Source organism: Takifugu flavidus, chromosome 1 (assembly GCF_003711565.1).
Source record: "Takifugu flavidus isolate HTHZ2018 chromosome 1, ASM371156v2, whole genome shotgun sequence".
NCBI lineage: Eukaryota > Metazoa > Chordata > Actinopteri > Tetraodontiformes > Tetraodontidae > Takifugu > Takifugu flavidus.
Window position 1 is genome coordinate 16,432,113 of NC_079520.1, and position 26,066 is coordinate 16,458,178.

The following is a 26,066-nucleotide window of genomic DNA, read 5'->3' on the forward strand; positions in this document are numbered from 1 at the left end:
TAATTTGTAATTTAATTTAGAATGTATAGAATTTCGGTGAAGGCACCAAGTGTGCTGAAACAGCCTTCGTAACCAAGCTGGTTTGTAAACACGCAGCAACTTAAGACAAGTTAAAGTTTTAATAATCAATTTATTATCTTTTTAAATTACTTTTAAAACACCCCATTTCTTTTCCAATACATGTGTTAAATCCCTTCCTCCCATTTCCCCTTTAAACGTGGAATTGTTTGATTTAAACATTTAATAAGGATTTACCCCCACCCACCCCCACCAGAAAACTCTGCAATACAGTCAAGCCTGCGTTGCTTCTTTGTTTTCATCTCCCACTGGGGGCACGATGACGCAGGAACCAAGGCCTCCCTGCTCCCGCTATGACCTCTGACACCAACAACCAGTCTAAAAGCACTACCACACACTTCCCCAACACAAAGGCCTCCCCGAACCAGCCAGTCTTAGTTTATACAAGGAGTTTACGCATGCACCGAGATTCCAACCAAGCATAAAGTAGTAGGTTATACAGAGAATTGTCTTGAGCTGGTGTTTCCGAGTCATACAAACAGAAGGGCGATTGTTTTTTTCTTCGTCTCCGTTCCATAAAAAAACAGCAACAACAGCAAAAGTCCAGGTAATTCTGATCTTCAAGTAAATGAGCCACACTAAGGGAGAAAGGACCTTCAGAATCTTGTGTAACACTGACCGATATCGTCCCCTGTGAGATTTCAGCCTCTGCAGTCATCTCTGCTGTGGAAGCACGAGAGGGTGCTCACTCACAGCGCACGTCATTCCTTTCACGTCCCGCTTGTTGTCGCATCCATCAGCAGCCAGATTATCAGATAGTAGGCGTCTCTCTTTAGCTCCTTTCTCCCCGCTCCACGCTCATTTGAGAGGTTTTGTGCAGAAATCTCAACTTAAAAAATGAATAAATAGAAAAAAGAAAACCAGCATTTACATTCCAGTGCCCCGATGTACATTTTTAAGAGTCCAGAGGAGGTTAGAATTCGTGTGGGGTGTTTCTCTGGGAGTGCCTCTTCTTTTTGTCAAAAAAAGTGGCGTTATAGCCAGACTGCGCAACATACACACACACACACGCGCACGCACGCACGCACGCACACACATAAATAAACCATTAACAATTATTAATAATACCAATCTCTGATAATAATTGTCAATGCCTCAAACACAACAAACCTGATAATGCTCTTTTTACCTTTTTTGACTGTAAAAGTGGGACCCTTTTCTTCTTGCAAGAAAAGATGTGACCATGACTACAAGGACAATTACACCAGGATTAGTTATGGCAATGATGACACCTATAGAAAATGCAGTTGGAGTCATCTCCCTAAAGCTGAAATACTCATTAGAATATATCAAAATTACTATCATCTTTGTTACGCTATAAAACCAAATGACTTACATTTGTTTTGAATATTGCCATAAATATGTACAGTGAAGATCAAAAACGTGGGACGAGTGATCATTAATGCCAGTGAAACTTGAACAGGTACGGTACATTTCAAATGTGTTTGGTCATGTTTACAAATGGGTTGGGGTTTTTTTTTTGCACATTTATCTCATGCATTGGAGTGACCCCTGTAGACGCCCATGTTGTTTAGATATTCAATATGTTGTGGACACTGGACAGCTTCTTTTTTTTCTCCTTTCTGATATTTTTGTATGTCCACAAAATGTGTCTCTTCATTCCAGCTCCATTAGACAACAGAGTCTCTTGTCTTTACACACATTCTGCATACGTGCACGTATTCCATTTTGAATCGATCTGTAATCATCAAATACATTTATGATGATGTAACGTCCCTTTAAGAACCGCTTAAAGGCATTGGTGACGTTCCAAGAGTACTGTTTTTGTCTTGTTGTTTTTTTATACACCTGATACACACAAAAAGAATCAGACAGAATCTCAGCAGTCGTAAATCAATAAGACCTCTAACAGGCTCAAAACAGGCTGTGATTTTCCCCTTCTCTTCATTTCCGAAGCAGAAGTTGTCACTCGCTCAACACGGGTTTCTGAACACCAAATTCTACGTACAAGTACATAATGTACACAATGCAAAACTTTGCTTTATAGTTCCCCCTGTCCTCTCGCTTTCTCCATTCTGACATAGAATATCATAGAAGAAGACACGGCTGCCATCCCCCTTCTCTGCAGCTCGGGGAGTAAAACACAAAAGTCTTCACACTTCCTGTGTCACTTTAAGTAGTCATAAAAGTAAAAAAATCAACTTACTCCAAACATCTTTCCTTAAAAAGTCTAACACCACAGAAACCCGGCGGTATTACATTCCTCCTTCACTCCCCCTGAGTCTAAAGATGCAGGAAGCAGCTCAATAATGTCAGATTGTCTTCTCTTTGCTTCAGATGTGGACTGATCTCTTTGCCTTGCTGGGCCTCAAGCGGGCAGGGTCGCACCCAGGCAGTCCTGCACGGAGATCAGTCGAAGAAAGTGTGTGAAACAAGGTGTCAACCTGAGAGTATTGAGACGCAACCTCTTCCAGCGACCTTCCTAAATCACTTCCACCCTTCACGTTACCACCAACCGATCGAAGATAAAGATGAAGACCCTTCCTCCAGCAAGAACTGTGTAAAGTGGGTGCTGATGTCATGCCCTCGTGGCGTCAGAGGCTGTTGGAGTGCACGCGGCAAAGATGCGATGTCCAGTAAGCTGTCAATCATCGTTAATCGTGTTTTCGTGGGGTCAATTCACACAATTTTAAACTGGTTTAAAAATAAATTTAGCTAATAACAAGAAATAACAATTTGGGTGGAGCTTATTCCACAACACCTCCTGCCACCAGAGGGCAGTCACTTTAAACAGCACTCATGTCGACCATCTTTAAATACAGTCTATTCACTGTCTATGAGTACGAGAGGTGGGAACCATTAGAGATGTGTGAAGTGACTGAAGTGCTTCGGCTCAGGACGCCATCGCTGCCCCCAGAGCCCCCAGGACCCCCGCCGGATGCTGTTCTCCTCAAGGGCTGGGGGCTGTTCCTGAGGGCCATCAGGCTAGGGGTGCCACGCACACCCAACCCACCACCGCCGCTGTAGATGCCCCCCTGAGAAGAGGAAGAAGAGGAGGAAGAGGAGGACGGACCAGATATGGAGGGAGGCGCTGGGGGAGGGGGTGGTAACATGGCCAGAGACTGAGAGGAGGAGCGTGAGGGCAGGTGATGAGAGAAGGGCAGGGGGTGTGGGTGGGCCAGGTCTCCCCCGGAGCCTCGCATGCCGGCCCACTCCCGCTCCCTCTCCTTCTCTCGCTCCCGCTCCCGATACAGCTGCGGCGTGCTCTGGTGGTGGTAGTTTTGGGGCAGGTGGTGGCGCTGGTGGTGGGAGGAAGAGGAGGAGGAAGAGGAGGAGGCAGAGGAGCGGGATGAGTGCTGAAGCTCCCTCCCGTCTCGAGCCAGCCCCAGCGCCAGTCCTAGGCCGTGTGAGGAAGAAGAGGACTCGCCCCTGCGGTCCCCTGCGCCGCCGCTGCTGTTGTGACTGCGGCGGGAGTGCTGCTGTGGGGGGGCATTTTGGGAGTGAAGGCCGTGGCTCCAGTGGCTGGCAGAGCGCGAGCTGGGGGGTGGCGCGTTGGGGTAACCCTGAATGGGGTAAGCCTCACTGGGGATGCCCGTCAGTGCCATGCTGCTGAAGCCCAGGCGAAGGCTCTCCGAGTCGAAGGACTCGATCTCGGTGGCCTGCCGCTCCAGGAGGGTGCGGATACGCTCCGAGCGCTCATTCTGCAGGGACAGCATCTCCTCCTCGATCTGCAACAAAAACAGAGATTGCTCCTAAATGCTTTTTAATGCAACGTCCTATCCAAAGGAGCGGGCCTCTAACTTACCGACCCACTGACATTTAAAATTTTTTTTTTTTACAGCAGTAATTGCTCAAGGGCACTAACCCTCTGTTCCAGCAGTGCACGGCGGATTGAAACCCTCTGTTCCAGATCCTTGACCTCTCTATCGTGCTGGGTGTCGGTGTGGATCTTGATTTTACTCTGGTAAGCATTGAGGAGCTCCAGTTCCTGCTGCAGCTGCATCAGCAGCGCTTTGTACTCCGCTTCCTGGGTCTCATCCAGCTCAGCTAAACAGAAGAATGAAAATGAGACTCTTTCTAATCCCTCCATCTTTATATCACCGATAAAGAGGGAGGGCAAACGTTAATTCAGTGTTGACAAGGACAGAAGAGGAGGAACTGATGGAGGTAAAGAGAGGGAAATACAAGAAAGGAGAGGATTTTTGAAGTTCCACACTCTTCTGTTACTACCTATGAAGCATAAAAAAAGCTTAATATATGGTGTAAAGAAACGTAAAATAAACATACACATAAGGTTTAAATGGATAAAAGCAAGGGGGGAAGAAGGTTTACAGTTAAATTATTTTTTTAGATTAATCCGTTTTCTCTTCTCTCACTGATCTTAGTTTGCTTTTACCCCCCCGATATTTTTGATTAGGTCACCGGGAAGCAAATGATTAATAAACAAATGCGCTTTTGCTTCACTTGTTTATTTCTGAAATTTTCATCATACGTTGGGATAAATTGGGCTAGCCTGAACTGCTGAAGCTCTTTTTCTGCTTGTTTTAGTCATACCGAGATTGTAACCAACCTAACTCGGCTGATATTTTCTAGTGTAGTGTGTATAGTACACCGTTATCAGGGCTGCTAGTTTGCTAGTGTAGGGGGTGCAGGATGGTGGGTGTAGGTAATTAACACTGAGGGACCACGAGGGAGGCTTGCTGGTGGGCAGGCGGTCGAGCGAGACGACACCCGGGCTGGGCACGGCACTGATGGTGTGGTGCGTGTGTGAAAGGAACGACGTCTCCTTGCCTTACTCACAGCCTGTTTGGACAGCATGTCATTGATGGAGTGGTCATACTGCTCAGCCAGGATGGCCAGCTTACGGGTCTGCTCATCCTTCAATCGTTTCAGCATGGCCTTGTGGTCCGATTTCGGGGTGTTCTCCAGCAGGTGGTTTCGCAGAGCCTTGTACTGGCGGGTTTGGATCTTACAGGTTTCCTGGAACTGACGTTTGATCTGTAGCTCTTTGGACTGGAGGAGAGAGAACAGAGATGGAGACTAAAGGGCTCCAGTGGTTTTCATAGACACGGTGAGCGATGTGGGCAGCGGTCATCGCCATTTTCGCCCTGATTTGTGAACAACACACCGATCTGGATGGCTCTGCAGAGTTAACATTGTACGTCACTGAAAAAAAATGTCCTGCTTTATAATAAAACGAAACCCATTTGACAAATATTGGATTATAGCTCAAATGGCATCAGTGGGAAATAAAGACTGATAACTTTGCGCCATTTACGGCTACACTCAAATTGTGTGCATTGTACAGCGAGCCGGAGCGAAGGGAAGGGCACGACCGATGGCAACAGAGCTAAAATGTGATGATAGTGGAGAAATGATGATGTGAGTGGCTGATGGCTCAGAGGACAGGGTAAACAGATGGGAGACATGGCACTGGAATAATGGAAACCAAAAATCAAAAACAAACAATACGATGATTTTCCACACAAAAGAATTTATTTGTGTATAAAGAAAAATCTGGACATGTTTTTTCTTTGCTTGCAGGTAGCGATATGCCGACACTCATGCAGCAAAAATAAGGATAAAAGAACAAAAAAAAAAAAGGCTGCCACACACAATGCAGTACTAGATTGATAAATACTGCATAACTTAAATATAAATAACTGAGGGTCACATGAAGTCACAAAAACAGAATACAAACATGTAAACATACAGAGGAACGGGGGGAAACTGATACAGGAAAGACACATAAATCAGTAAGATACATTCAAAATCAACCAATGACTTTTGTGAAACGCTTTTGTTTTAGTGAACTTTCCTAAAAGGAGGTCACAAAAATACAAGTGCCCTACTTTTTGGTGCCCCCAGGTGAAGCGTTTAGACCGAACTTTTCCTACGGGTTCGGTACAGAGCGTCCACGTTTCACACATTTTCATACCTCTCCAGCAAACATCTCTGCAAACTTGGCCCTTTAACAGCGTTCAGCCTGTAGATCTAAGAATTTAGGGTTTAAGTCACTGCATTTGAAAGCCCTGGTAAAAAACACTTAATTTTCAAGCTTTTATTGTTTGGTTATCATCGTCCAAATTCTTTTCCAATACAAAAGTGAGAAGAAGACAGACGCTCTCTGCCTCTATCCCCACACACAAGCTCTCCTGATATATCAACATGAATACTGTTGCTGCCCTAAGATGAAAGGATTTCTCATATTTGGATTTTTTTTTTTTTTTTTTTTAAAGGACCGTGGAATAGTGCAAACATTCACTCGACATTTCCTTACATTTCAACTTTACATTTCACATTCAGAAGTTCAGAAATCTTTGGATTTTATGGATGCATGCATTTGTGCATGACGAAAGATTGTCTATATTGCTTCATACACGGAAACATTCTTATAGCTTCTCTACAACTACCGGTAGTATTTCCAGCTTACATGTTTTGATTCTAGGAAGTCACTTTATAACAGACTATTTCGATTTGTGCAAACAGTCACAATTATGCAATAAACTTGTGTAATTCGCTATCATCAAGGGGCTATTAAAGTGATGTTTCTTTTAAAAAAGTATTTTATCAAAACATAAGACTTAACCTGCTTGTACACAAGATAAATGAATTCATAAAGCCCAAATTATTATGGGCTGTTTCTCTTCCATTTAGACCTTTATGAAAGATACATTTCAGAAGTGATATCCAATGTTCTATTTCTACTGTCCTGTTGATTGCACGTGTATACTGACTGTAGCTAGTGTTTATGGCAATAGAAATGAAACCATTTATTTTTCACAGTATTCTACTTCTTTTATATTATGGCCTTGTAATAATAAACACTGTAATATTCAAGCACTGAGGGGACAGTGCTGCTTCTGAAATAAGACCCAACATTTGGATAAAATTAAAAAAAATAAAACAAAATTGCACAACAACGGTCTTAAAATAACCATAAAACATTTGTCTAACAAATTAAGAGCAAAATAATAAACTTAACTGAACTCTGAGGAACTTTTACAAAAAGCACAATATGAAAACTTCAATGGTTTGTGTACAGCAACTGTGGGCTGCATCTTTACGTCTGGTGAATCCCACTGGTTCTACAGTACTCTGTGTGCATACACGTGCACATTTGGATGAACTGTAGCAGCGTCTTTCAGCTGAAGACGTGTGTACGCAAAGTAAAATACCCCATTAGAAAGGTGAGGAAAGAATTTGGAGTCATTTCATTAGTGAGAGGTGTGAATTAGGCAACATAACTATGATCACTCATGCTCACACAGACACACACGTCCCGTTTTAGCCTAAAATCGGTCCTGCCAGGAGTTTGGGATCATGTTACGCAAAACTGACCAGTATTCCTTGCTTGAAGTGCAGATATGTGAGATAAAAGACAGTTCCCTGATCTTCAACATGAACCTAGAGTAAATGTGTGCTGTGCACTGTAAGACTGGAACAGTCTCTTTGGGCTAGACAGAGACTCAGCCTTTTATCATTAAAAATATAAAACCTTTTTGTTGAAACATAGCCTGAGCTTGTTGGTGCAATTCTACTTCTCAAATGATCACTCTGCAACAAAGTGTCTGGAAAAGTTCCTCCTGAACAACAATTCCGGAGGGACTATATTCGTTACAAAACTTCTGCTATCTCCATGGTCGTACTTTCCCCTTGATGAACCTTCCCGATGATGTTCGTCTCAGGCCGCACTCCCACCTGACAGCTTCCTGATACATCCGCTCCTTCTCTACTCTCCTCTGCCTCTCTCTCTCCCTTCTCATTCGCTCCCTCTGTCTCCTCTCCCTGACCTCCCTGGGCAACAGCCGGGGCAGCCGACTCGGAAGCTCCCTCCTCAAGAGGCCGAGGGTTTGGAGCTTGACTCGCACGGAGTGCGGCAGCTGTTTAAGTAAATGTCTGGCTAATTTTAGAACAATGGAGTTAACGAGGTCTGCCAAGATGCTGAGTGGGCGCCGACTGAAGCGCCTCAGCCAGAGAATGGCCTTGGCCATGGGAGAGATGTTACGGCAGCAAGCCTGATACTCTAAAGGCAAGCTCGTGAGGGGAACTGGGATTTTGGACTGGCGGACACCCCAGTTGCGTCCAGCTTTGGGGAACATCTCATAGAGGTTACGCTCAGCCATGCTGCCAAGGACTGACTGGCACATTACAAACAAAGGGCGCGGCAGCCGGAAAAGGACACGCATGCAGAGGCGGTTGATTTTATTAGGTGCGTGCTGGAGAAACCTGCGGGCTGGCCTGACCACCAGTACGACCATCAAGTACAGGGAGAGGAAGAGAGAAGGAGAACTGAGGAAAGAAGCCGATATCAAAATCATTGGGACGTAATAAATCCCTAAACTGAAAGAAAGACCTAAGCTGAAGAGGCCGCTGGCCCAGAGGTTGAGGGACAGGAAGGTGGACAGAGACAGGGAGCAGCAAGATCGAAGTAACAGGTAGAAAAAGAAGAGCGCTAAAAACGTAAGCTCGGCGGAGAGAACGACCGAGGCCAGCGACGGTAGAGGAGGGGAGCGGCGGAGCGACAGAAGGAAGATCAAGAGCAGCATCAACGTGAGGTTGGAAGGCTGGGCGGCAGCAGAGAAGGAGAGGAGCAGGCAGATGGCATGAGAAAACAATGAGGTGATTGTAGTCTGGGCAGGGGGGGGAGGAGGAGGGGGGTGTGAGGGGGGCACAGGCTCTAGGTCACCAGGAGACTCGGGGAAATAGAACTCGGACAGCTCATCAACGTCTCGCTTACTTAGACGTCTCCTTTCTGAGGCCAGGGGGAAGATGAGCTCTGATGGACAACCGTCGGCCTCGCCCCTTCCCTCCTCTTCGTCGGTTTCTAAGTGTGCGAGGCTACTGTGCTCACCCTGGAACACCCACGGCACGCCTTCGACTTCCCTCACCTCTTCACAGAGTTTACAATCTTTGTTATGACTTCCATCACCATTATTTACCTCTGCTGTATTTTTGTCAACCGAGTCACCTTCCCAGTCAGCCACCGGGACACCCCCCTCCACGGCCGCACCTCTTTCACTGCCCCCCTCATCTACCACCCCTTCATCACTGGCCCTCCTGCCATTGGGCCCCTCTGTGGTCTGACTCTCTCCCTCCTCAGGAGAACCCTGGCTCTGGGTGCTCTCACTCACTTTGAGGCTCTTGGGCTGTTGGCGGACCTCCATGGCGTGTTTCTGACGGAGCTCCTGCTCGCGCCTCTTGTTATATTCCATCTGGTTGGTGAGCTCGGTCTGGTGCTGCGTCCGGATTAGGTCAGCCCTCGTACGCTGCACCAAACCCAGCTGACGGAACTCCAGCTCCTGTGTGGACTCATGGTGACGCAGAAGCATGGCACACTCCAGGTCTTTTAGAGTCTGTTTCTTGTTTAGTTCCTAAGAAAAGAAAAGGTGAACAAGGCAAAGAGCACAAATAGTGCAGAAACAAAGCAATGATAAAAATGTTTTCTTTGCTTGTACAGCTCTTCCATGACACTGCCGTGTACTGCAGTTATGGATGTGTAGTCTTTAGTAGATTTAGTTATTGAAATAAGCTTAAATAAGAAAACACCATAATTAGAACATAAGCCCTGGTAGTACACTAAATACAAGCAGATTTTCGACTGTATTTTGCCATCTCTATGACTTTAATACCTGTGCATTAAGTGCATTTCAGTGGCATTAAAATTAGCTTTTGGTGCAAAAGTCCTTTTCACATTAACACGTTAAATTCATTATACCAAAAATGTCTTTTACTGAGTTTTAAAAAGCTAAACAAAAACAATCTGAGTGGTACCTCTCGAATCACATCCTGCTCCAGGTTGTGACGTGCTAGCAGCATCTTCCTCTTGTACTGACGACATTGAAGCTCATAATACTGCCTCTGCCTCCGCAGCAGTCCTGCCTCTTCTTCTGCCTGGATCTGTTGCAGACATTCCTTCTGATGCACCAGCCACTCCTGCTTCTCACGCTTTGGTGTCGACTGGTTCTCATTCAGTTCCTTGAATGAAGAGGAATTAAAGAAACAATCTCAAAAATTGGACACAAGCTACTTATATAGGAGACTTGTTTTAAGTGTTTTTTGATGAAAGGCAAAACCTCTTTGAGCTGCTCTTTGCGTTGTCGATACTGTCGTTTCTGGGACTCCAGCAAACCGGTGAGCTCTTTCTTTTGCTGGCCCAACATGTGCTGCTGGAACTTCTTCTCCTCAGTCAGGACTGCCTTAGTCTTTAAAGGAAAGAATTGTTTTATTAAGTTCTATAAGTGCATGAGACAAATTCCTCCATTGAACACAGGCTCACCTCCTTGTCCATGATAACCTGGTGCTTTTTGGACAGTTTGTCTACCTCCATTGAGAAACTGTTCCTATGATTCTCCAGCTCTTTGTCTAATCGCAGCTGGTGTTCGTCCATCTCCGACTTCAACTTGTTCTCCAGGCCCATCAACTGCTTTTGGTGCTGCCGTCGCATCCTCTTGTACCTGTTGATTATATTAAAAAGCTCACAGAGCCTGTATTACACATTTGAGCAGACTCACATGAGCCCTCTTACCCAGACATCTGCTCTCTCAAGGCCGAGCCCTGCTCATGTTCCTGGATCTGACGGGTGACAAGCGAGGCTGTCCTGATGGTAGCAAAGTGGTCTCTGCCTTTACGGCGCCTTCCTCCTCCCCCACCTCCTCCACCCCCTCCCGCAGATGGAGCTTCTTGTTGTGAGTCAACCTCTGGCTGGTAGGGGTCATCATAAATGTTGTCATGGCTCTACAGCAAGAAAAAGTCAAACGTAAGAACAGGCAACACAAATACTTATCAATTTGTCAGCTAGCGTTGCACTTGTGCTTTGCAGCTTCCCTCAGTCTCTCTCAGTTTCACCTATTTAACTGCGCAAGAAACTGAACGAGGAAGTAGACCCGCCACAGTCAAACCCCAGATGCAATCATCTCAGCACTTTGACTGACCAGGGGCTTGTGTAGGACAGAGCTGTTTGAGGTGACAGTGTGCTCTCCCTCCTGCATCATGGCCATTTCTCCACTGTCATCTGAGCCATCTGCCAGGCTGTTGACAGAACTACTCTGGGAGCTGGCGCTGATCGACATGGATGGCAGAGAGTGGGAGCTCTCCATGCTGTTCACCGTGCCGGTGCGCAGCATGTACTGCTCCACATCCTGGTTACGAGGAAAACAAGAAGTTTCAACAGCATTACATAAATAGCAGTAAAGTGACAGAAGTAGTGAACAGGATAAAAAACGTGTTCATACATGTCCTATTGAAGCCTTTGTATACATAATACAGAAATGTCTCCCTTTTTTGACTCCTACATGTACACCTAGTGTTTATTCTGGCTGCATCCGGTCCTCCATGAGATTAACTTCAATGAGATCATATGTTGTTTTGCTTTCCTTATGTTTAGAGGTTAGTTATCTAATGTGTTTTCAATTTCATATATTGTACTAAGAGAATGTCTGACATTCAACAAGAGGAAGATGTCTCCTTGAAGCAATTTTATACAGAAATCTTTCAATCTCTTGTGGTGGGAGCACTGTTCCAAGCGTAGCCTCAGATTCTCTAAATTCCTCCATTTCCTCTTAAAAAGGAAGAGCCAACTCAAATCCAATACTGATGAAAACAAAGGCCTTTGTATTAAGAACAAAGTGTTCCCAGTTCACAAAATATAGTCAATCGACCATATCACATTACATGACAATAGTAACCCAGAATAGAATCTAAGTAGACTTCTTACAGTCTAAAAGTCTGTACTGAGGTCTTTCATATAACTGGTTGGGGGGAATTTTATACTCAGGAAACTTTGTGAGCACCATCAGTGGGAAAATGGTTGGTAAAGCTAAAGGTCAGGACCACACTAACTTTAAACTAATGACAATTAGCTGAGTCACTTTACACTGCGTTGAACAAAAAAATAAATAAATAAAAAACACTTTGTAGAAATGTAACTGTTGGTGAGTTTAAGGATGCCCCCTTCTATCGCGAGCTCACCTCCTCCTCGTCTCCTCCTTCTGGAGCGGGACCGTTGTGTGCCTCATGGAAAAGGATTTTCTTCATTTTCCGGTACTGAAGGTTGTCCAGCTCACGGACAGCATCCTTGGTTCGGGTGATTAGATCCATCACTACAGTCATGGGACGCTCTCTGCATAGGAAATGGTGCTGGGTGGACAAAAAAGGTTATTTTAGAAGAGGGTAGTAAAAATGATAAAGATGTGAGTGTGTGTCAGCCAGCATGACCAGAAAGAATATATTCTTCAAATCTTGTTTGACAACCATCTTAATAGTCCAAACAAATTGACTCTGAGTGATTAATTCCAGATGATCACGCAATACTCACTCCTAAATTGTCCCTCATCTCTTGATATCTGACTTCTATTTTCTTAAATATAAACGCTCACACTTGGCAAATTATTCCAGAGACAGACCCACTTAAAAACATAAAAGTACAGCATGGTGCTGTACCTCAAAGGCTTCATTTATGCTTCAAATTCCTCCTGCACAATCAGACAATCTTTTCTAACAAAGAAATAATTACATGTCTCCACTTGTTCACTTCATCAAATCTGTGCTTTTGATAATTTTGTACCTTGAGCAGCACGTCAGAGGTAGGTCTGTCCTGGGCGAGCTTCTGCAGAGACGAATCCACAAAATTGCGGAAATAATCCGACCTGTGAATTTTAAGAAAAACGTGCTCAAGTTATGAATGGATGTAGTCTTTGAAATCTGTAACATAACTGCACAGAGAATTACAGGAATTACAGGATAAAGACAATTTTGAAATAATTCCATCATATATGATATAAACTAAACTGCAGAGTGGTGAAACTCTTATGAGCCTGTAAAGACAGAACGTTAGGACAGACTCACCAGTGATTGGACTGTAACACAGGGCTCTCATTCTGGGCGATGTGGTATAAGGCACTCATAGCATTCATGTTGAACAGAGGAGGTTTCCTTTCCGCTGCACAGAGGCGTAAAAGAGAGAAGAAAGAGGAGATTAAATAAAAGGGTTGGGAAATTTTGGCTTTGAGAACAAACAACAAGCTTGTTTTCCACTTTAAGGATGCATCTTACCCAGCTCTATGCAGGTAATGCCAAGTGACCACACATCTACCTTCCCGTCATACTGACCCTCATCCATGGCCAAGATCACCTCAGGGGCCATCCTGCATCAAGAAGAAAACAAAGCTAATTCAGATAATTCTCTCTTTTCATTCGATCCTACACTGATAGCAACACAATTCATGTAAGCACGTAGACGTGGCCAAGACAACATCCTCAGGTTCAAACCGAGCATCAGAACGGGCAAGAAAGGGTCTTTGAATGAGTGAAAGTGACTGGTTGTTGGTGCCAGACAGGCTGGTCTGAGTGTTTCAGAAACTGCTGATCTACAACCATCTCTGGGTTCAATGGTCCAAAAAGAGAAAATATCCAGTGAGCAGCAGTTGTGTGGATGAAAATATCTTGATGTGAGAGGTCAAAGATGATGGAAAGGCAACAGTAACCAACCAGAGAATGCAGAATAGCATCTCTGAACACAAAATACGTCCAACCTTCAAGAAGATGGGCTACAGCAGCAGAAGGCACCATGGACCTCAACTGTGAGCTGAAACTAACGGGAACATTTGCACAGGCTCACCACCAGAACAATAGCTGACCAGAAAAATGTTTGGTCTGACCAGTCTTAATTTAAGCTGTGACATGCAGATGGTTGGGTCAGATTTTGGCATAAACAATACAAAAGCATGGTGGTGTAATGGTGTGTGTGAGGGGGTATTTTCTTGGCACACTTTAGGTCCCTTAGAACCGAATGAGCATCATTTGAACACCGCAGCCTGAGTATTGTTGCTAACCTTAAGGACCACAATCTATTCTATTCCTTCTCTGATGGCTAATCACCCTGTCACAAAGCTCAGATCATCTCAAACTGGTTTCTGGAACATGACAATGAGTCAGTGTACTCCAAAAAGGCTTCCATAGTCACTAGATCTCAATCCAAAAGAGCACCTTTGGGATGTGATGGAACAGAAGATTTTCATCAGAGATGTGCAGGTGTCCAACCTGCAGCACCTGCATGATGCATCATGTCAATGAGGACTAAAAGGAGGATTAAGTCAATTCAAAGCATTTATCACGTTAAAAGATGGTTTTATATCCAGCCCAAACAAGAGCAAAACGCCACCAGTTGTTGCCTAACAGCCACAGGTTTAGGTTTTGTCCTTTACCAGTAAGGTGTTCCCACGAAGGAGTTGGCTGGAGCAACAATGGAAGCAGAGCCGAAGTCTCCCAGTTTGACCTGTCCTGGCTCTGTTAGTAAGATGTTTCCTGCTTTCACATCCCTGTGGGAGGATAACTGTCATTAACAAAGAGACCGAGGAGCAGTTTGATACAGTAAAATCTGTTGTAGCACAGCACCTATTGTACATACATCACTGCATGAGCATATCTAAAATAGCACAGTTTGTTCTTTCTCTCTGCATTTGTTTTGTCTCTTGTCGGTTGTGTAGGTGTGGAAGGACAGTAGATATAGAGGGCGAAACTGCTCACCTGTGAATCATGTTGTGAGAGTGAAGATAAACCAATCCCTGTAAAGCACCATGGATTATGGCAGCTATTTCCACTTCTTGGAGGGGTTTCTTGTGGACTGAGAGCAGATGAAGAGGTGTGTGGGCATGAGCAATCATTTCTTTTGCATTTACAAAAGTAGAATTGCATTTTATAATTTAATTCGTATTTGTCACATTTACCTTCGAGGAGATCGGAAGCTGAGCCCAGGCAGTACTCCATCACCAGCTGCAAGAGGCACAAAGTTAATCCGACTGCTATTTAGGGAGATGTCACTTGACGGCGAGGACTTTATTCCTCACTTGACCTTGATAAAAAGGACTTTATGGACTGGAGGCACCATTAACCTACAGTTAAGTGCAGTTATTGGAGCATGAGAAGTGGCGATCAAAGGGTAACGGCAAGCAAATATGTGAAGTGAAAAGCAAAAATATGCCTTAATTTGGCCCAAATAACTATGAACAGTAACAGACCAAACAGTTTAGTCTGTTTATACTAGTTACATACAAAAAGTTAAAGCTAGAAATGAAACCTTGGTTTGATAACAAAATAAATCCTTAACAGACATTTTATTGTGGAGACAGTCAGTCTGAAAGTTTGAGCTCAAAGTCAGAATCATACAGCAGTAATTACAACAAAAACCATGATGACTAGGTTGGCTATTTTCATGACAATTTGACTGTTGTTTTGGTGCCACCCAGACATAATTGACAGTTTTAAAATAGTGAGAAAGTTTGTTTTTTTCCACAAATGCAACAAACAAAAGATGTGTACTGTACAAGCAGTTCAGAAAAAGAACCAATAAAAGGCACCAATAAACTCACCCATGCTGTGTGCTCTCTCAAGTAGCAGCCACGGTACTCAACAGTGTTGGGGTGGCGCAGCTTCTGGAGGAACTTCACTTCTTTGATGATATCCTGCCATTTCTGAAGCATAAACACAGGCAGGAGTATGGATGAGCAACCACAACACATTGTAATTATCAGCAGGCATGAAGGACTGTAGGACTGCCAGGTTCTACCTCATTGGACTGTTTGCCACCATAGGACATCTTCTTGATGGCCACCACCTCATTGGTGCGAATGTCATGAGCCTAAAGCAGAGAAGTATGAAACAAGAGGTGGGAAACAACTTCTACTTTATTTAAGAGGGATTTCTCTCAAAATGATTTTTGAAAAGAGCTCTACAACATGGATTTCCTTCAAAATAATAATTTTAAAAAAGATGTCTACAACATAATGTTGCAAAGTCTTCCTCCTTCACGTCTGTCAATCCTTTCGCTCACAATTTCCTCCTTTTCACCCTCTATTGAAGCACTTGCATGTCTGACCTTGACTTGCACCAACTTTAGCTTTAATCTACAGTCTAGGGTTTTCTTACATCATAAAGAAGGTACCATATCATGTTTTTCCTGTAATAAACATTTAACAAATGATTCCAAGTTGTAATATAGTTTACAAGATTTGTTTTGAATGTTTTAATCGAAATTTCTGGACAGCAGCAAGTTTACATCCCATTATCATGATCTCCACTGTCCCTCAAAGGAGGGCGCGGCACTAAAACAGGAAATACAAAGATTATGCAACAACATATCTTAATAACTCACAAAGTAGACGGCTCCAAAGCTCCCATGGCCGATCTCTCTCAGGTCTGTGAAGAGTTTTTCGGGATCTTCCCTGCAGAACAGCTCAGCCACCTCCGGGTCCTTCAGGCTCCCGGCCCGCACACTTGACGGCATGGCCAGCGCCTGGTGAGCGCAGAGGAAGCAGGAAAAACAACTCAAATTCTTGATGCGCTATCTGTCATTGTTTTCTTCAGTGCAAATATGCCAGATATTTTTTTTTTTTTTTTAAATACAGCAAGAGTTGAACCATTTAGAAATTGTTAAAACTTGAACCTGCATTTATTACATTGTAAATTTTACATGCAAACAATGCATCATGGGTGTATTTTAGGGCTGCAGCATATGTGGGGCTGATACTCTGTTATTATAGGGGTTAAAAAATCTATTTTGTCATTGCTGACAAAAATGATATCCCAATTTAAGGATATAACAAATATGTAATGCGCACACTTTAACAGGTGTAATTAACAGCATATTTGACCACATTTAAAAAAAATACCTTTTCACCTTTATTTCACTGCTCTAGGAGTAAACAAAGGCAATTTCCTGAACTACTTTTACCTACAGTACAAGCATTCCTGACGTGAGTAACACATGATTGTGGCACCAACTCAACTACAATGTACATGACACATTTATTGTATAAACCTGAGGCTTCAGGCAGGAAAACAATAAAGTAACAGCCTAAAGACATGAAGCAAAGGCCTAATTCTGAGATGCACAGACTGTTAAAAACCGGATTTTTCAAGAGTTACAAAGATTTAATGCACCTATGTTAAAATACCTCAAACAACCATCCAATAAACTATATATTCTTTAGATTTTTAAGGAAGCTGACCTTAAAATGTGAAGTTGTAGTTTAGTCTAAAGAGACCTCCATCTATTTTTAAGGAACCCTTTTATTTTCTATTCAGTCACTGGCGACACAATTACGCTGCTGGAGCCAACATATTGTCTCTTAGCTACATACAATTCTGAAATCTTATAAAAAGGCATGTTGGAAAGCAAAACAGACTGTGTCCTTGACCGGTTATAAGACAATATAACCTAGACTTTTGCCATTGTGTAGACTATGCATCACTGCAGACTAGATGGATTTTAAATTATGCTGATTGGTCGATTAGGATAGGCTTTTTAATTACAAATGAAAATATATTCAACAGTAGACAGCAACAATTGCAATCGGCTTGCTATTACGAACGCTGGTTAAGAGATCTGCAAATGAATGCCAACATCCCCACGAAAAGAAAATTAGGAAGTTCACGATTGCAGAGTGTTTCTCCGCAAATACAGACAGCTTTGCGCATTCAATTGCTTTAAGCTTACTGAATGATTTATAAGACGTCTTACCGTGGCTTTTGGGATCCACTGTAGCTAGCTGTGAAGCTAGCTTACTGGTCTGGATGTAAAAGATGGTTTCTCTCCTTTTCCTCGACAATAGTGTCTATTCAGAGCGAATAAACCTCATTTTGCCTGTCGATGCTTTTACTCATATGCGTCTCCATCCTGGCGCTCCCAGTCAAACGGACAGCTAGCCCCTCTGCACGATCCGACATGAGTGCAGGAGCAGTCAATTAAAGTGACAGATAACTGGCTGTTGCCTGCCAGCTAACCAAGGCAGCCAGTAGCAGAGCTATCATCCAAAAAAAAAAATCAAAGGCTAGCTCTGGCTGCAGATAGCTACTCCGCTAACTAAATAATGTAAAGCCAGAAGCTGCCTGTGTCGTTTTCAGAGGGTAACTTGTTTTTCAGATTTGACAGGTCTGCTCCGAGCTCTCAGCTGAACTGTCATCACGTTAGAGTTGTCGGTAGATTTCATCTCCTTTGCGCGTTAACCCCATTTTGCTTGTCTCTCATCCGTTTTTGTTCAGGACTTCATGATGGCGGAGTGGGGCGGGAGCCGAGAGGAAAGCGGAAGTGCTCTTCTTTGGTGGTTTCATAAAAGCGGAACAAGCAACGTCCTGCCTCGGTGTGGTCGGAGCAGGTTACAAACCAACAAGAAAGAGGAGCGGGAAAAGACGAATCCTTGACTTAATTGATGTATTTTAATAGGAGACAGAAATGATATCAATGACAACTTTTTCATAGCAGCTCTGTTTTGTGTTTTTTTTGTTTTACTGTATAGGATTTGTGATTTACTGTGTTAAATTATTTTTTAGGTTTTCTTTTGTTGTTGTGACCTTTAACACTTAGAAAGGCACGTATAAATAAAATGGATTGTAATTATTGTTTGAAAACAGGTGAAATTAATGTTTTTGATTTCTTTTACTTAATTTAATTGATTTTTTTTATTGTGTAGTTTTGGATGTAACTGAATATGGTGGTTGATAATCCATTTTTCAGCATTTTTCTCCTATAAAATCAGTTATAGGAGAAATGCAAAAACACAACCGGCTGCAGTCATGGGCAGGATGATGCTCTCTTGTCACAGAAGAAATACACAAAACACACACAGCCTCAAACATTTTCTCTGCTTTTCTTCTCAAATATATATTTTTTTCATTTATATTCTCTTATCAGATTGCATAATGACCTTAATCTGCTTTTCTCCTTTTCTCTCATTCACAAATAATAGCAAATAATAAGCTCTTTAATTCAAATCTGCCATTCTATCTTCGCAATTTCTCTTCATAAGTTTCACATGTCCAATCTCTCCACCTCCTCAGATGTTCTTTTTTTAGCTTAATATTACACCTTCCTGCCATCCTGCTGCAACAGAAAATATAGACAAAATGGGGAAAAGTTAAAATATCCTGACTAATGTGTAGCCCAGCAGATTATTTTATGCCAATGTATTTCTGATTAATTTATATAACAACTTGGCAAGCGGGGGGCAGGTCAGTTCAGAGGAAGCACACACCATAAAGACAGAAATTTGCAGTGTATCTTAAAATGTGGATTAATCCTACAGTTTTCCTTATCTTAAGCAAATTTTGTAAAGAAATAGAATCTTTTTTCTTTGTGCAGCAGAGGTGAAATTGCAAGGGGAAAATAAACATTTTGATCTTGACATTTTTGTGTTAAAATGCAAAAATTTTAAAATGAAACTTTTTGTCATTGGGAAGTTTTTAAGAGAAATCTTCAGGCTCCCAAAGTTTCCTTCATATTCAAGTTGTCCTAGTACTTAAATCTTTTGGTCCTATTTAGTGTGAATTATATAGCTGTTATTAATAGTGGTAAAACAAAAAGGAAACTGTAGCTCGACAGCCACACAACCCAACAGTATTTTGTTTCACGTGTCATTCGTTTCAAGTGACACACTGTTGAAATGTCACCATGCTGGCGCTCTGGCACGAGCTGTCTGTCTCTCCATCACAGCTGAATCCTCTCTGGTTTGGAGGACAGCAGTTAACCCCTGTTGCAGCCACACCCCCACCTCATAGCACCTCCCAGTATTTCCCCCAAGGCTGGGCAGACACATGCTGAGAGGACCGGGCTGTCAAGTGGATGAACAGTGACACAGGGACGCTTTACCACAGCACAGGTCAGCTTCTTGGCTTCAGGTCGTTTATGAGCCCTTTGACTGATGACAAGAAATCTAAACAGAAAGGTGAGTGCAGCCTCTTATAATTAGCACAGACAAAAGGATTGGCCATTAATGACAAGTATAAAGATAGGTGTGTGCTTGTGTGTTTATCCTCGTTACATTTCACATCAAACTCTGTTTTTATCTACAGCAGAAATGAGTTTTGGAGCAGCGTGCATATTCTTACGAGGAGGCAAAAATATTGTGAGTACAGCTGCGATTCTGTTTTTAGTTTTGATCAGTGTTCTTTCCTGTCCGGGTGCGTCTCTTCGTGTAGCCTCTGAAGCGTTCTGTTGCTGCTCCTAACTTGTACAATGCTGAAGCTAAACATCTGTTTTTTTCCTCCATGCGCAGCAAAGACAGCTGGCAGATGATGAGATCGAGGGTGAGTTAAATTCTTTGCATATTCTTGGGGTGGGGGTAACCTGTTTGCCAGACCTAGCCCGTATTCAGCAATTTCTTAGACCTGCGCAGCAACTCTCTAGCAAACACATTATAGTGCTTATTTCAAGCATTCTGCACGTGTAAGAGGATACAACATTTTGATCAGTTTAGGCAGCGAGAGCTCTGACTGAAACCATTTTCCCCACAGAGCTGCGTGATGCATTCAATGAGTTCGACAAAGACAAGGACGGGCTGATCAGCTGTAAGGACCTTGGTAATCTCATGAGAACGATGGGCTACATGCCCACGGAGATGGAGCTGATCGAGCTGAGTCAGAACATCAACATGAACCGTGGGTTTTGCAGGACTTCAACAACATCAGCAGCTGCGTGAGGACAGGCGCAATTTCATTTTTTGTGTCTTTACTCCAGTTGGTGGCAGAGTTGACTTTGAGGATTTTGTGGACCTCATGACCCCAAAACTGTTGGAGGAAACAGCTGGGATGATTGGCGTGAAGGAGCTCAAAGATGCCTTTAAAGAGGTGAGAATCAAATGTTAATGCTTATTCTTCTTCTTATTTTTCACTCACTCTCTTTTTCCACTCCGTGTTGCTGTTTTCTCTTGCTGGTCAGTTCGACATGGATGGCGATGGGGAGATCACAACAGAGGAGCTGAGGTCTGCCATGATCAAACTGATGGGTGAACACATGAGCCGAAGAGAGATCGACGCCATAGTCAAAGAAGCCGATGATAACGGGGACGGCACGGTAGATTTTGAAGGTATGATGGTGTGAACTTGAACTCGTGGAGCTTCGATGACCTGAGTCTAATCAAACTCTTCTCATCTGCAGAGTTTGTCAGAATGATGTCACATCAATGACAGCCAAGCAGGAAGAGTCCATTTGGACCACGACACACCTGCATTGGATGCAGTGGTTATACTGATTTGTTATATACTTGTTGTACATATAGTACGACATTTTGCTATTTCCACTGAATTGGATTTGATTTTCCTATGTATTTAATTATTTACTCAATCAATGACTCAAACAGCTGGTTTGCCACCATGTTGGACTACTATCTCAATTTCAAGATGCACAATAAAACCTAATACATAAAGGGCTGATGTGAATTATTGTGAATCATATATAAGACAATTTATGAATTTTTGACACCGTATTGACCAAATTATCAAATAACTGTGGGTGAAAAAAATCCCTCAAAAATAATTAAAAGGTTTATTTAGTTCCCTAGAAAAGACAGATTTTATTTATGTGTAGAAAATGTTTGAAAAAGAAAACATTAATTTTTGTGATGTGCAGAGCATGTGCTCAACATGACTTTCACGAGAAATCAAATTACATAATAATGAAAAAAAAAAACCATGTTGCTTGTGCCAAAGAGGGGATTTGCAGATGAAAACATCAGGATGGTACCAATGCTGTGGGTTAAAATGTTAAGGATTGAGTGCTGCCCTGTCCTGGTTTTGGAAGGACATCAAGATAAAGAGATTGTCTGACCAAAACAGCCTACTGATTTCATAAGAGCGATGCTCAAAGAACATCGTCTCAAAATCGTCACATCACGCATGACAGATTTTAAGGTATTAAATGCACAGAAAAATGCAATAAGCCGTCTCTAAATTTAGCCTCTTTGAGAGCTGTTCCAAAATAAACGTTTAGGAGTATGCTCTTTCAGTGAACTCGGGCTTAAAAAGTGGAAATGAGAGTGATGAAAATCTACTGCACTGCAATCAAAGCCAAAATCGATCCATTTCCACAGCTGATCCCTGGCATAAAACAATTTTAACAACTATTCCAGAAATGAAAACACCAGTTGGACGCAAAATGTGCCAAATAAATCCACAGAATTATCAGGAACACAGATGTTAATGAAAGATGAACGTTATTGGAGAAAAAGTCAAATTAACAGATGAGGGCCTGAGGGTTTACATCTAACCAATTAATAGAAGTGAGGTTGCTCCTGCTTTGCAAACACAGGCCTAATGATTAAATGCACATCTGCCAGTGGTACTCTGCCGATTAGAGGAAGGTGGGGAGATATCTCTGCCAAGATGCTTAATGAAGAATCGCTTTGTGTGGTGGACAGAGTTGTTGCTTTATAAGGGAAATGTACATCCAGGTGACATCCCAAAATGACTTTAGAGAGGGTGGGAGGGAAGTAGCTGATAAATCTGAAGGAAGAGTCAGATGATGTAACACTTCGTGCCAGGACTTTGCCTGATCCCCCTCTGATCCCTCCAACATGCAGCAGTGACCTTTATTAGATTAATCCACAATAATCTCTGTCTTGGTCGCTCTCTGACTCTGAGGTAGCCACGCTCTGTTGCAGCTCTCCATCCTGCATTAGCAATAACAGTGGCTCTCCAAATGTTGATGGATTAAATTCATTTTATTTATTTTTTTTGATAAAATTCTTGCTAATCTTTCTGAGAAGTGGCAGATGCACCATGCTATCTACAGCTGGATTTGCTACTCAGTGAGAGTTAATACTGCTTATCAAACTTTATTTCAAAGACATTTTTTTTAACCTCAAGACTAATCTGTGTATTTGTTTTATAACATTGAACTTAAACACTATTGCATAATAGAGATGCACATTTAATTAAGATTAATTCAGTTAATTCAAATCACCATATGCAGTGTCATAATCATGTTAACTTTTCTGTAGGCATTTAGTAATTAAATAGTAAACTTCTGTATATCATATTACAGTTGTCAACAAATGTTTTTCTATATGGATGTTCTTAAGTAAATGCATCAATTTTAATACAGTAGAATTGAATAAGTCTACTTTAACAAGAATCTAAAATCCTGTCACTTGCAAGTTTTTGTTTTTAGTTTTAAATTTACTAAACTAAAAACTATTTAGTTTGCAGACAAACAGAACAACCGGACAAAGTGAAGAACGGAAGCCGGGAAGGGCCAATCACATTGCGCTCCTCCTTCCTGTAGCATGTCTGTAAATTCTGGGGAAACATATTAGGCTACAAAGCGTCACTATATGTTTTTATAAAAGGCAAGTAAATCAGCACGAACCGAACATACAACGAGTTGTTACTGTGCATTTAAATTTAAAGCTGCGGTTTTGTGTGTAGCAGCTAATGTTTGCTAACTCAATGGATCCGCTATTAGCTCCGTGCAGCCAACAGTTGCCATTCGTAACATCTGATGAAGCTGTGGTGTGGGAATAAAATCATGTAAATTAACACTTGTGGTTCATCTGTACAATGTAAAGCTTCACTGTAATAATTGTGGTTCGGTGTCGGGATACAGTTTGCACCTGACAGTTAATTTTTGAATTGCGTTAGTAAATAACTTAAGGTGGTGAGTTGCATGTGCAGTGCAGTAGTATCACAAAGGTCTTTGATACTAAAATACTCTGCTTTTCTCTAATAAACTGTCTTTGTCTACGCAGGTTTACACCAATGCTGACCGAGTGTAGAAAATTCTCTTGGAAATTTGTTGCTCCTACTTTTGGAAGATTTTGCACCGGCTGGAGTTTGAACTCGCGTCTCTTCTCTTCTCCCTCAACAATTTCATCCATCCCTCCATTTCTGTCTCACCCAGGTCAGAGTAAGAGCGCCTCAGCTCCCTGCCGCTCCACTGTTCTTTGCTCTTGCTCCCGTTGGCTTTCTCACTCTACCCTCCGTTCTGACACGATGGATCTAAAAGAAGTTCTGCAGGTGATGGAGCAACTCGCTCCGCTTTCTCTGGCCGAGTCATGGGACAATGTGGGCCTTCTCGTGGAGCCTAGCAAATGTCGACCTATTAAAACCATACTGCTCACTAACGACCTTACAGTCGCCGTCATGGAGGAAGCAGAGTCCATAAGCAGTGACCTCATTGTGTCATATCACCCTCCTTTGTTTCGCCCATTCAAACGACTGGTTCAGAGCGACTGGAAGCAACTGTTGGCAGTCCGGGCGATAGAGTCTGGGATGGCAATCTTCTCCCCTCACACATCGTGGGACAGTGTTAAAGGAGGACTGAACGACTGGCTGGTTGGAGGTCTTGGTAAGAGGTCGTTCTAAATGGAAAATGCATGAAAAATTCACAAGGCTGCAGGTCAACGTGTTGCCACATGTCACACTGACCTAGTGGTCAACAATGCTAAGAACCTTTCCTCTCTCTTGTCACCTGATTATGTTGTATGTTCCATCTCTGGTGTCTCTGTGTGACTCTCAGGTAGCGGGCAGGTGTCTGTGCTGAGTCCGGCCCTCAGTAGTTTACCCAGTTGTCACAAACTGGAATTCACAGTCAAGAGCAGAGAAGAACTGCACACGGTAATGGAGGAACTGAAGGCTTGTAACAGTGGACCCGGTCTCCAGCATTCAAGCTGCAGGTTATTTTTTGCACACACAAACAATCACGGATGAATGAATAAGCGTTCGCCAGATTTAGGACTGGGCAGACAGGCGGAAGGCATTTTGGATGGTGCTCTGTGGTTTTTAAGGTTGTTAGAAATTCCCTGTCCTCCAAACCCAGTGTGAGTGTAACAAGGTAAATACAACACCTGTACAAACGATTATAGGCAGAAAATCAACAGTTATAACCTCAACGAAGGTTTCGTGTAGGGGTTAAGAACACTTTCTTTGCCCTGGTAACAGAACAGACAACAGTGGGATCCAGGTCAGTGTAGTGTGTAGTGACTCAGCGCTGACCCCTAGTGTCCAGGCCGTGTTACGACACAATGCAACCAGCGCGTCCCTGAACATTATGAAGTTAGAAAAGGTAAATACCAACATTTTAATGCGAAATAATTTTTTTTTTTTTTTTTTAAAGTGTTGAACCTTCATGTAACAGTGGCTGTTAGTAAATGATAGGAGACCTATTTCCACCTCTTTATTGCAGCCGCCTCTCTTGGGACACGGCCAGGGACGACTTAGTGTTTTGAATCAGCCTGTAACGGTGGCAACAGCCATAGAGAAAATGAAGTCTCACTTGGGATTGACTCACCTTCGTTTGGCTCTTGGAGTTGGGAAGACGCTTGGTAATGCATTCTTACCGTTGTGTGTTACCCTTCATGTCAGTCAGTGTGACACAGACACAATTTGCAAATAGAGTTTGTGTGAAATGAACTTAAAGAGATGATTTTAGAAACTGAACCAATGTTTTACTTTATGTAAACAGCTCTTGTACCATTAGCAAAACCTAGATGGCAAACTAAACAGGACCTTGTTAGTTGTATATCAGCTCTCATTGTCAGATTTTATTTTCCATACCTTATTAATAATTCAGATCCCCCCCTTCCCTAGATTCTTCTATTTTTACTGTGGCTGTGTGTGCTGGATCTGGAGCATCAGTCCTGACTGGTGTTAAGGCAGACCTTTACATCACAGGTAGATCCAAGTCCACATTCAGCATCAGCACATTCCTTCAACTGCCAGTCTACCTTCTTGTCGGAACGTTACTGTTACATGAGTTTGGATTAATCGAATCCTTTTTCAGGGGAGATGTCCCACCATGAGGTGCTAGACGCTGTGGCAAAGGGCACCAGTGTCATCCTCAGTGACCATAGCAACAGCGAACGGGGCTTCCTGTCCGTGTTCCGGGAGAAGTTGACTGTGCGCCTCCCTGACAGTGTTGCAGTGGTGGTGTCAAAGGTTGACAGAGACCCCCTGGAGGTGGTCTGATTTCCACACTCATTGGTCTGTTGTGCTAAATGCTCCGGATAAAACGTAATGATGTAATACAAATCACTGAATGACATAAAAATGACCCTAAAGTAGTTTATTACTACTGTTGCTACTGATGATAAGACATTAGTAACCCCAAATGACCACTGAGCCGCTGATGAAGGCACATAATCTGGAATCAGAATGCTCGCAGCGGATTAATGGGACTCGTAGGCAACACGTTCTACTGTTGCCCTCATTTGCCTCCTCCTGGTGTGCAGAATAAAATTTACCATGCATAAATATTCCAG

General features: G+C 42.8%; 3 protein-coding genes and 1 long non-coding RNA gene across 7 annotated transcripts; 3 read left to right on the forward strand and 1 right to left on the reverse strand.

The window, feature by feature from the left end:
- Nucleotides 1-110: 110 nt before the first annotated feature.
- taok2b (TAO kinase 2b) lies at nt 111-16,324 on the reverse strand. Of its 2 annotated transcripts, XM_057043344.1 has the most exons (19): nt 16,190-16,324; nt 15,605-15,676; nt 15,408-15,509; nt 14,766-14,811; nt 14,566-14,662; nt 14,244-14,357; nt 13,093-13,184; nt 12,886-12,979; nt 12,605-12,686; nt 12,010-12,177; nt 10,974-11,180; nt 10,568-10,776; nt 10,319-10,496; nt 10,116-10,244; nt 9,814-10,017; nt 9,174-9,413; nt 4,821-5,052; nt 3,905-4,086; nt 111-3,767 (listed from the first exon to the last, which is right to left on the reverse strand). In XM_057043344.1, the coding sequence occupies exons 1-19, from the start codon at nt 16,319-16,321 to the stop codon at nt 2,874-2,876; spliced, it is 3,474 nt and encodes a 1,157-aa protein (XP_056899324.1). In that variant the 5' UTR covers nt 16,322-16,324; the 3' UTR covers nt 111-2,873. The 2 variants fall into 2 exon arrangements, with proteins under 2 accessions (XP_056899324.1, XP_056899317.1); XM_057043337.1 differs by lacking the exons at nt 111-3,767; nt 3,905-4,086; nt 4,821-5,052 and having other exon boundaries at nt 5,514-9,413.
- On the forward strand, nt 16,193-18,444 carry LOC130531445 (uncharacterized). Its single transcript, XR_008952098.1, has 3 exons — nt 16,193-16,333; nt 16,734-16,790; nt 18,079-18,444. It is a non-coding gene; the product is annotated as an uncharacterized LOC130531445 (long non-coding RNA).
- A 264-nt stretch (nt 18,445-18,708) lies between these two features.
- On the forward strand, nt 18,709-21,236 carry cabp5a (calcium binding protein 5a). 2 transcript variants are annotated; one of them, XM_057043464.1, is made up of 7 exons: nt 18,709-19,757; nt 19,888-19,937; nt 20,088-20,118; nt 20,326-20,469; nt 20,549-20,658; nt 20,750-20,897; nt 20,969-21,236. In XM_057043464.1, the coding sequence occupies exons 1-7, from the start codon at nt 19,655-19,657 to the stop codon at nt 20,995-20,997; spliced, it is 615 nt and encodes a 204-aa protein (XP_056899444.1). In that variant the 5' UTR covers nt 18,709-19,654; the 3' UTR covers nt 20,998-21,236. The 2 variants fall into 2 exon arrangements, with proteins under 2 accessions (XP_056899444.1, XP_056899434.1); XM_057043454.1 differs by having other exon boundaries at nt 18,728-19,757; nt 19,885-19,937.
- A 1,789-nt stretch (nt 21,237-23,025) lies between these two features.
- nif3l1 (NIF3 NGG1 interacting factor 3-like 1 (S. cerevisiae)) lies at nt 23,026-26,058 on the forward strand. 2 transcript variants are annotated; one of them, XM_057043889.1, is made up of 7 exons: nt 23,026-23,156; nt 23,556-24,154; nt 24,326-24,482; nt 24,748-24,871; nt 24,992-25,130; nt 25,396-25,479; nt 25,589-26,058. In XM_057043889.1, exons 2-7 carry the CDS (start codon nt 23,566-23,568, stop codon nt 25,771-25,773), a joined length of 1,278 nt encoding a protein of 425 aa, XP_056899869.1. In that variant the 5' UTR covers nt 23,026-23,156; nt 23,556-23,565; the 3' UTR covers nt 25,774-26,058. The 2 variants fall into 2 exon arrangements, with proteins under 2 accessions (XP_056899869.1, XP_056899861.1); XM_057043881.1 differs by lacking the exon at nt 23,026-23,156 and adding an exon at nt 23,200-23,337.
- The last annotated feature ends 8 nt before the right edge of the window (nt 26,059-26,066 follow it).